Raw genomic sequence first — 11,080 nt, forward strand, 5'->3', positions numbered from 1 at the left:
TGGAGGGAAAGATGGTTTATAAGGCTCCAGTCATGGGGAAAACAGATCCAGTGAGATTATTTATTAACTGGAAGAAGTTTGTGTGTCCACATGTGTTCTGAGTGTTTTGTTCCAGGGACAGAGCATAGCAATGAATGTTTCGGCAGAACAATGAAGTTGTTTCCCTGTATCTAACCTGTTTTGTCTGAGAAATTGAATGACTATCATAAAAACGTATTTGGCTAGGAAAATTGTTCTTAGAAAAGATGTTCATTGTACCCAAGCCTCTGTTGTTATAAGAGTTTTCTCTACACAGCTTCACCAGCTTTCCCCTTACCACAGTATCCATGAAAGGTTTCTCTCCCTGGAGATACTTTTACCAAAACCAGAAACATGTAAAAGGGGGAGGAAAAAAAACCCAAACCACCAAAATCTGATTTGTTTGCAGAATTTACAAAAGCCTTCCAGGAGAGCACAGGGCTTCCCCACATCAAGTGTTGGAAAATGTTTTCACTATGCCTCCTGTGGTCCCCTGCCACTTTCTTACAAACCTTCTCTCCACGCAGCATGTGGAAAGTCCAAGGACAGCCATTGAAGTGGAAGAGTCTAAACTCTGGCCTTGTTTCAACAAATGCTGTTGATCAAAGAACAATCTAATTAATCTGGTCTGGAAAATTACTTCAACCAGTTCAAGGTATTGCAAATTGCCAGCAATCAGCAGTGCAGCCTCCTGCAGATGTCCTTCCCCAGCAGGGACGTGCGAGGGAGAGGGGGAACAGCAATGAATGGGGCAATGAGCAGGAGCTGCCACCTGGTCCTTCCATATCCATCTGCAGCTTAAATGTCCACCCAAGCCTTGCATGGATCCTGAATAAGAACAGGCTCAGTAACAGATCGATCTATGGTAAAGCACTAATATCCCCTGCTGTAAGCACAGAATCAACCTGTGCTTAGACTAGAGATCTCCAGAGTCCTTTTCCACCTACATCTTTCAGCTACTCTGTGCTTTTAATAAGCCAGTAATTTTATTTGACCTGTCATTTTCTCCAAATCTCTACTGTTTTTGGGAAGCTTATTGTAATTTACACTCTGATTTAAATGCCCTTCACAGTGAGTCAGATGGGACCCGAGAACACCTAATGGTTCAGCTGGGTAAACGGGCAGAACCAGGCCTCTTATGAAATTCCCTGTGCTTTGTCCTATAAAGAACAGGCTTTTTATGCAGAGATAAAGGATGAAAGGCTGCCTCTCTCTCTCCAAGATCACTTTTGTCAGAGACCTTGTATAGTGCATTAGGGCCTTCAAATTGTGGGTGGCTTTCCTGCCTCTGGCCACATCAGTACAGCAGCTAAAGGTGTTTGTACACTGTAGGGGCAGCCTTATCTAAATGTGCATCTTTTCACCTCAGTGGTTGTCAGTGTGGGGGTTTAATTAATTTGAAGTTGTCCATAAAAGCCAAGAGGAACTATTGTCATTAAGCTGAAATTTGCCATCTCGCATATCCTCAAAGTGACACCCACGGGTCCATGCCTGGAAGAGGTGGAGAGGCATGGATCTTGCTCACATAGGTAAGTGACAGTGTGGCTGCCAGCCCCACAGACCACCACAGCCCTGAAGGACATGTGCAGGCAACCAATTTGGACAGATGACTTGTGCCATTGCTTTCAGTTTTTAACCAGCTGGGGAACTGAATGAAGCTTCATCTGGGAGCCCAGATACCCCTCTCTCATGTCCTTGGTGAGCACTGCCTCATGGGTTTCCAGTCACCTTGCACTCCAGGAGAGACCTAGCAGCAGTACATGGCAACCCTTCCAGTGTTCCCAAGATCAGCTCTAAACTGCTCTCGGTCATCCCAGGCGCAGAGTCCTGTCTGCTGCCTTGTTGCCTGTGCCAGGAGTATCCAAAAGCAAATCTCTTCCTGAGCTCAGCAAAATTCAAGTTCTTCATGCTCAGCAATGTCTGCATTCCATGCTTTAGCTGTGTGCAGGACACTTGCTAAGAAACACGGTGAGCAGAGGGCTTCACCTCAGATTTTCTGGAAAGCATCATCACAGACTGGTGTTATTCAGAAAAACCTTGCAGAAGGAGGCTGAAGGGGTGCAGCGGGACAGCAAGGAGGCTTTCAAAGATCCAAACATTCGGAAAGCTAAAGGAATAATTTCTAACTTTAACTGGCAAGAGAAGTGGCATGGGGGTGGGAACTGAGGGGGAAAAACTGTGGACGGAGAGAGGAAGAAAGATACAAGCTGAAGAGAAAAAAACCCAAAGGAGTGTTAGGCAGAAAGAAACTGGAAAGATGTGAATATCTTCCACCTAGGGGGAAGATAATGTTTCCTTCAAGGAAATGGATTGTTGAGAGGGCCCAGGTGCTCTGTGAGCCTCTTCTGCCCAAGCTTCACCCACCCTTGGGACTCTCAGGAGGGCCAAGGTCTCAGGAACAGACAAGGTTGCCACCATCCGAGTCACCTGGCAGGCAATCCTGCAGCCACTGAACTCCAGACATTCACTGCAAAGCACACAACATGGGAAGGGACACACGGAGGGTGAGGGCCCACGGGGACAGGGGTACGCCTTTCCACCTTGCCTACCCCCGATGTCAGGCATGCACTGGTGAGAGAGTCATGGAGATCCAAGTGTGTCTGTGCACGTATGCTAGAAGAGGGGCTGGGGAGGTCAGGATTTCACACCACCACCAGCTGTCTTCCCTCCCACCATTCTGCTCTCTCGTCACCCTGTCCTGCGTGGGCAGGGCGGGACCCCAGCCTTCCCCCAGCAGGAGGCTAAGGAGGCCCAGCTCGTCCATTTGCCCAGGCACATCCCGGTGGGGTTAGTTAATAAAGGAGGTGGTGGTGGTGGGCCGTGGCACAAGGAGGTTGCTTTTTTTCCTGGGGCAGCAGAGGCGGGGAGAGTCCGCGCTCGCCAGCAGTGACAGAGGGTGGGGGAGCCAGCTCAGCCTCTCCCGGGAGCGTCACAGGTTCACCAGTGGGATTCTGGAGAAAGAGGGAATTGGAAATTAATGAGGGCTTAAATTGCCCCAACCCCCCCTCCCGCTAGCCAACATCACCTTTGCCCTGCCTCAGTGTGCCTGTCCCCCTGTCCCCTGCCAGCCCCTCCTGCCCCAGCTCACTGGCCACTCACCGGTTGAGCTGGAATGCTGCGTTCTTCCCGGGGCCACCCAGTTTCTCTGCACCCTCCTGGCCCTGCCTGGACTCCTCCGCCTCAGGTGTGGGGGTCAGGGGGTCGCCGTAGGGCCCCAGGATGCTGACGGTGGTGGGGGAGAGGTCTGTGAGGGGCTGCTGGCTCTCCTGCTGCCTCCCACTGCTCTGCTGCCCCGAGTGACGCCGGCGTTTCTGATTTCGGTCCCAGCTTTGGAGAGAGCAAGGGGTGAGGTAACAAGACAAGCCCCAGCCCTTGATGACAGAGAGGTTTGTGGGATGGACCCCCCCCACACTCAGCATTAGAGCCCAGCGTGGCCGAGCACCAAACCTTGCAAGGGACTGCAGCACCAGATCTGCACCCCTGGGACAAATGGGTCCCAAGCCCACAGTCTTCCTGTGGACACCGGCCCAGTGAGAGCCTCCATTGGCCCAAACCCCACTCACCAGAACTTGAATATGATTCCAGTGGCAACCAGGACGATGATTATGGAGATGGTGATGGTGACGTACAGCTGGGGGTCCACACCTGCGAGACAGAGGAGTGGGGCTTGTGATGGCCGCTCCCTCGGGTCCCCAGGGAGCAGCAGGGCAAGGGAGGTCCTCGATGAGTTTTGCAGAAGGCGCTGCTCCTGCAGGGCACCAGGGGTGAAAGAAGCAGAGCGCAGATTTACCTTCCCCCCGGGGCCCGAACAGGAAGGGCCGCAGGGTGGCCGGGGTCTCGCGCAGGTTGAGCCCCGCGTTGTGCAGGAGCGAGTGGGAGTTGGGCTGCGCTGTCGCCATCCCGTGCGGCGAGACGAAGGTGTATCCCAGCGGCGGGAAGCCCGGGTTGGCTGAGTTTGTGTCCCCTCCGTCCTCATCCGACACCGTGGGACCCCACACGATGGCCCAGGGGTACTGGGAGGAGGGCATGCCGTCCTCGAAGCCCGAGCGCGGCACGGCCGAGCGGGAATCCGAGCGGGAATCCGAGCGGGAATCCGAGCGGGAATCCCGCTCCGGCTGTGAGGTCCTTTCCCAGATGCAAATGGACCGTGGGGCCGAGGGGCTGCGGCGGGTGCAAAGAGGCCGAGGGGCTGCTGGGCCCCGAGAGCGAAGAGACCATGTGCCAGGAGGAGGGACGGCCAAGACGACAAGGAGGAGATGCCACAGCTGCAGGGAGTGGATGCGGGAGAGGAGTGGAGGCATCCTGCTGCGGGGTGGGGGGAAGAAGAAGAGAGCCTGATCTAAACGTTCCTCCTTTGAAAGGCCAAGCAGCCGGGAGCAGCCCACCACCCACACTCCTGTTTTCTTCCCGCCTCACCTGCCAGTGTGGGAAGCTGTGAACCTACCAGGCACTGGGCTCCATCTCAGATGCAACAGTGTCTTTGCTCAGTCAGGATCTTGTCTCATCTTCTTCACTGGGAACCAAAAGGGAGGGCTGTCAGTGTCCCCCCACGCAGTGGTGATGGCTCTCTCCTCGCAGGCAGTGTGTGCCACCCCAGGTGAGCTCCCGGCTGGCAGGATAAGGGGAGTCCATGCACACACGTGCACCTTCTCCTGCTCCCATGCCTTCCCATGCATGGAGGGGCGTAGTCCCCATCCCCATGCCAGGTCCCCCCCAGAAACACATGCCTTAGCATATGCTCCCAAAAGCAGGGAGCGATCTCCGGAGCACACGTGCCCAGGCACATGCGGAGCTTCCCCGGGGACTCTCCTGTCTTAGGGCCGAGAGGGGGATTCAGCATCTTTGTTTGCTTATCGCTGGAACAAGTTGGAATCTTAATTCCTGTGTTTATTTATAGTGTGGAGTGTGTAATCCATTTATTAAAAAAGAGCCTCTTCATTGTGTGCCAGAGCGAGGGAGCGAGAGGGGAAGCATGAGAGTGGTAAACCAAGACGATTGAGAAAGAGTGAATCAGCGAGAAAAAGTCCAGCCTCACTAAAGAATTTAAGAGAAAAAATATGCCTATCAAATATTTAGTATTTACTTTCCTCTTAGCTAACATGAAATTACCTTCCCACACTCCTTGTCTTAATGTCCTCTGCGCTGTCCCATCCCTCCCTGTCTCCCCTATTCCTCCCTTTTCTCTCCCGCCTCCCACAGCAGAGCAACACAAACGCGGAGTGAGGTCAGGTCCTCTCAGCCGGATTTCTGCCCTGAACGCTCAGCACCCTCCGGCATCATCCCGGTGTCGGCACTGCTGCCCTTGCTGCTGCCCCCCTTCCCTCGGCCGGGCACAGCGCCGTGCCGGCCCTTCCCCGGTGAGCTCTTGAGTGCCTGACCCCGCATCCTCTCTGCAACCACACGCACGCACAGGACGAAAAAAAGAAATCCTGCGAGATGTTCAGCCTGCTCCTTCATCGTGAAGAGGAGAGCATGAATGCCGACAGCCCACGGTCATGCCCTCCCGTGGCTGCCGGGATGGAGAAACAGGCATGTTTAGCTGAGGGAGTCCATGCCGAGGCCAACGCTGCCCCTCCAGCCCTGAGCCAGCTGTGCTGCACCTCCCGGCTTCCGAGGGGTTACTGCCATCCGCCCCGGCTCACCCCATGCCCTGAACAAAAACTGCAGCCCCTCCTGCGTGGGAGACTTCCTCTTCCTAAGGGAAGAACCCAGGGCTTGCTGTGATGTACACCTGAGAAGAGGGGCCAGGAGGAAGGGCACCCAAGACCAAGTAGCTGTCTAGCTCCTGCTGCATTAACCGGGGATATTTTTAGTTTCCTTCTGTTAAATATTTAAACAAAGTTCACAGAAAAAAAAAAAAGAATTGTTGGCTAATGTGCCCTGCCCCTCCCTCCGGGGCAAGATCAGTCTCTGGAGGGATCCTGAGATGAAGATGAGGAGAAAAGAGCAGCTATTCTCAGCATTTCTTTGTTCTTTGCTCCTGAACCTCTAAGCCTTGGAGGGGACTCAGTATTAAAATGCAGCTCTGCAGAGAGGCAGCAGAATGGAGCAAGTTTCTTCTGAACCCAGATACTGGTGAGATCTTGGCCATCTGGATTATGATCACGATGCCGTGGAAGATCATGTCTGGCAACAGAAATCCATGACAGAATTTATTTTGGACTTTGAAAGGGAAGGAATTCCAAGCATGGAGGACCTCCTTGTGTGAATCCCCAGGCTGGAGGGCACACAAGTTGCAGGAGAGGTTTGAAGATGGCTTGGAGCGCCTGGGGCCATGCCTGGGACTCACCATGGGACAGCAGTTTCCTAGGATGAAGAGCCTGCTCGAGTCTTTGGGGGGGCAGGAGGCTGCTTTGCATCGGGAAGCAGGAGATGTGGGGCTGGACAGTGCCATCCCAGCAGGGGCTACCTTCTCCAGGTGCAGGCAGACCTCAGTGCCAGTCCCACAGGGAAGTGTGGCACAGTAGTGGTGCACATGTAAGCTCTAGCACTCCTCCTAACAGTGATGGCTCTGCCCTCGGGGGGCTCTGCCCCCCTCTGTGCCTGAGGGTAGGAATGCTGGGGTCACTGCGCTCTCCTGGCTCGTTGGGAGATCTCATAATGGAGACATCGTTGTTCTTCTAAGCTGAAATTGTGAGCTCCAGCAATGTCACCCCAGTCTATGGACTTCCAGGGTTGAAAATTTGGGAATAAGATACCCTACAGAGCCAAATCCTGGATGGCTTTCACACACGGTTGTCTCAATTTCAGGCCTATGGAGCAGATAATGTATGGAATGAGCTGAGGAGGGGTGAGCCCCACCACTGACCGCCTCATGTGCACATGATGCCAGGGAGGGGACAGCCCATACACGGGGGTGCAAGCCTCAGACTGGAGACACTGCTGTGCATGGGTTCTGCTGCCTAGAGTGAAGAGCTGGTGATTCCCGACGTCCCCACCCCAAAGGTGGCTCCAGATGAGTGCAGGGATGATGCAAAGTTGGTTGGTCTCTGTCCACACATTCTGGTTTGTTAATGAGATCATGGCCAAAGACTCTGTCCTGCACTGGCACGCCCTGGACTGATTGTGGAGGAGCTGGGAGCAGGACAGAGCTGTCTCCCATGGCATGGAGGGTGTGGGAGCAAAAGAAGGTTTCAGGTGAAAATACCAGGCAGAGCAGCTGGATTCCAGTGTGCTTGGAGCGTTTATGTTTGAAATGGAGCATGGATGTCCCTGTGGATTATTGACTAAACAGCAGACAAAGCATGTCTGGGGCACTCTGCGGTCAGCCACCGGCAGCAGGATTGTGTCCTGGGCACCGACCCTGCTGTGTTGGAGGGCAAGAGTAACACATGCCCTTCCTTCAGCTCTGGATGCAGCTCCCTCTGTGGATCCTGAATAAAGTGGTAGACCTTCAGAGCAGAGGAGGGGATGCCAACGCTCTCACTACCTGGGAGTATAAATCCCACCTTATACCATTCAAGGTAAGCCTTTGTATGCCAGAGCAGAGAGACTGAATTTCTGCACCAGTACCTCATGGCAAGGCTCTTGCTTTCATATGTGTTTCCCAGGTCTAATGTCAATAAAACTGGACAGGGCTACTCCCAGAGTCTGAACAGGAAACCTGTATACTTTCACTCTAGGTACAGAGCCTTCATCTCAGCGTTCCGGTCCTGTGATGCACAGATGACAGAGTGTGAATGACAAAGCTGTTTCCCCGGGGCACTTCATTGAGCTCAGTTTGTGAATCTTGGTGCTTGAAAGCAGTGAGTAAGAATTACACTGTTCTTTGCTGCTGCATATGGACCCCACCATCACTCCAGACTGGGGCTAATCTGCTAGGAGCTGCTCTCATGCATTTGCAGGATGGAAGCATGAATCCTGCTGCTGTTCCCCACACCCATCTGTGCTTCCTCCCTCTTTGTAAGTCTCCTGCAGCATGGACCAGCCGCTGCTGGGACATGAGAGAGCAGATCTCAGTAGCCATGCCCCAAAGCATACATAGCACTTCACTGAGGGGGGGCTGGGAATTTACATCCTACCTAATGGCTAGGAGCAGAGCCTGCTGCACTCCTGCTCAGAGCAGGGAGCTCTGAATAAACCCTGAATGTGACACCCTGAGCTCTGGAGTTCAGATACTGCTGTGCCCCAGGAAAGCCCTAGGATTCGCTTACTCCTTCTCCGTGTTCAGGATTCTTGTATATCTCAATGCCACAGATAAATCCTATCCAAATAAAAAAGGCATCACAGGAATAAAAGAACCAAGGTGCCAGCCATGTGCTGTAGCTCCCTCGCATCAAGTGCAATCTGTAACCTTCTGTTACAAAATGCTGAAGTTTGACAAATTCAAATGAGGAACAATACTATTAATAAAGAGGGTCACACACCAGCACAATTCACCTAGGCAGGTGGTATGTTCCCTACTGCCTGCAGCCTTTGCCTGGCTCTATTCCTAAAAGAGATGCTACAGTTCAATCAGAAGTTATGGGCTTGGCGCAGGAAATTAAATTGGTGAAATTCTCTGGCCTGTGCTCTGCTGTAGGTCAGTCTCTCGATGATCAAAATGGTCCCTCTGGCCTTGAAATCTGAGAATCTCACAGCTTTCTCGATGCCTGGCCGAGATCAGCTCTGACTGGAGAGCAGTTGGATGAAGCCAAGCGCACACAAGCCGCGTTAGTGAGGAGCGGGTAGAGGCTCTTTCCATCCGGGGATAGGAAAAGAGTTGCACCCGATTCTGTCTGGCTCAGCTGGCAGATGATGATCTATCTGTATTTTTGTAACATCTAGAGCTTGACTGCTGTGATCCTGTGCCTCTAGGAATGAAGCTGTCTGCTCTCAGAGCGCTCCGGCTAGTTCAGAATGCAGCAGTCTGTTTGCTCGGCGACTCGAGCTGCCGGGAATGCATCACCGTGCCCCTCTGCACCCCACATCGCCCCTCGCCTTTGAGCACAGAGTCCGGTTCAAGGTCTCCAAACCAGCTTTCAAAGCCCAGCATGGGACAGGCCCCAGCGACCTAAGCAATCAATCACCTCTCCTTATGCAGCGATGACCTCACATGACGGATATATTCCACTGGAACAATGAAATTGCCAACCAGTTTGGGGAGAGGGGGAAGGGATGGAAGAAGGGTAAAGAGGCTCATGACCCTGAAAAATGGAACATTCACAAGAGCTGGGCCAAGATTATGAAACTTACTGCTGGCTGAAATAACGCTCACCATTAGCAACCCCGCAGCACCGACAGCTTCATGCAAATCCTTGCTTCACCCAGCTCCCCCACTGCAACGATTCCACTCGAAATAGTGATGAAAAATCAAAACAAACCTGAGGAGGACCCACCCCTCCTTACAGAGAAGGAATGCTAGGTTGGCTGTCATTTTTTAATCTCTCAGCCAGCACTAAGGGCTGTGGTGACAGCTACTGATAGGAGTCTGTGATCTGGGACCACGGAACCTAGCAGCTCTCTCCAAGCACTGAGCAGAGCGAGTTCAGGCACTGGCAGTGAGACCCCCCCACACTGCGTGATGCCCTGGGCACACCACACCTGTATTTTCCTCAGTGGCCATGAACACCCCGGAGTTAATGGTCCAAGAGGCAGAGATGCAATCATTGCTGGTCTGGCAGCAGGAACCAGGAACCCCGGTGTTGGTGGAAAGGGGTTATGTATATGGCCTGCTGGATTTGGCTGGGTGGGGACAGGGAAAGGGAGGAATCCCAGAGCAGATGACCCAGGGAGACAATTCTGCTGCACTCGAAGGAGTTTTGGCAGCTGGGACTGTGAATCTGAATGCTGGTGGTAGAGATGCATGGAAAGAGTTCCCACTCTGCATGGGGCTGGGGGCAGCACCTCCCAGAGCTGGCTGAATTTGGGGGCTAGCAGCTGGAATGCAGTGGCTCATGTCAGGCTGATGTCTGAGGCTGAGAGGGTTGGTGGCAGCACCCAGGAGGATCCAGCAGGATCCCGGAGGGGCTGACACTGCTCGCCCTGACTCAGTGCAGGTCCTGCAGCGTTCAGTGACTTGCCGATAGGAATTCCCGTGCCAGGCTGCCAGGGTGAGCACTTATGGGCTGGGAATGGCGATCCTAGGCTGGGGCAGAACGCAGGGCTGGAAGGGTGATGCTGCATTTGGATGTTTTCATAGCGAGGGAATGGGCGTGTGAAGCCCATCAATGGTCCTCTGAGCTCAAGTCTGCCTGCATTTGGGAACTGTGAGTGTGGCCCCATTCCAAGCAGCACTCTAGGATGCCGGTCCCCTGCCATCTAGTGCCTGCCTGCAATACATGTCATGAGTCTGACAATCTTCTGCCTCCCAGTTTCCTACTGTTCCCGGGCATCCAAGTGCTCCAAGTGCTGAGTCTCCACATCTGAATTGCTCTCTCTTGCATGGTGCACCCTTGGCCAGGCAGGAGGTGGGATTGACCCCTCTGTTTCCTTTCTCCAGCTGCGCCAATTTGGCTGAAGTCGCCTTCCTCAGCGCAGGCTCCAGTGCTCCAGCACAACAGGTCTGTGATGGAGCCCGGAGCTGGAGGGTAAGAGGCAGCGATCCCTCGGCTGTGCCCCCTCCCTCCCGGCACCTCAGGCATCCCCTGCCCCCGACTAAAAGAGGAGGAAAAGGAGGGGGGAGGAAGGAGACAGCCGGCTGGAAGGAGACAGAGCACCTAGATCGGGAAAGGGGAAAGAAAAAGGGGGAGAAAGGACACAGGGAAGGAGACGGGGAGAGATGACTTGGAGACGGGCATGCAGCCCCCCTCTCCCCCCGCCCTGCAGCCCCGTCCCCACTCTGTCCCCCAAGCCCGGGCCGAGAGGATGAACTTACCTTGCGGGGAGACGAGTGGGGCGCAGCCGGGGCGGCGGAGCACAGGGCTGGGGGAGCACAGCTGCTGCTGCCCGTGCTTCTCATGGCCAGGACGAAGGAAGGAGAGGAGGAGGAGGAGGAGGAAGAGGAGGAGGAGGAAGGTTTGCTGAGGCTGAGCCTTGGCTGAGGGAGAGGGAGCGAGAGATGCCTTGAAATAAACAGCTGCCGAGGACTGGTCCAGCCCCTCTTTCTCTCTCTCTCCGTCTCTGTCTCTCTCGCTCGCTGCCT

General features: G+C 54.0%; 1 protein-coding gene across 1 annotated transcript; it reads right to left on the reverse strand.

Moving 5' to 3' along the window:
- Positions 1–6: 6 nt before the first annotated feature.
- Positions 7–11,041, reverse strand: PIANP (PILR alpha associated neural protein). The gene is made up of 6 exons (XM_005420600.2): positions 10,814–11,041; positions 4,463–4,531; positions 3,809–4,323; positions 3,582–3,663; positions 3,118–3,345; positions 7–2,969 (listed from the first exon to the last, which is right to left on the reverse strand). Exons 2-6 carry the CDS (start codon positions 4,477–4,479, stop codon positions 2,948–2,950), a joined length of 864 nt encoding a protein of 287 aa, XP_005420657.1. The 5' UTR covers positions 4,480–4,531; positions 10,814–11,041; the 3' UTR covers positions 7–2,947.
- Positions 11,042–11,080: the final 39 nt, after the last annotated feature.

Source organism: Geospiza fortis, unplaced genomic scaffold, assembly GCF_000277835.1.
Source record: "Geospiza fortis unplaced genomic scaffold, GeoFor_1.0 scaffold1, whole genome shotgun sequence".
Classification (NCBI taxonomy): domain Eukaryota; kingdom Metazoa; phylum Chordata; class Aves; order Passeriformes; family Thraupidae; genus Geospiza; species Geospiza fortis.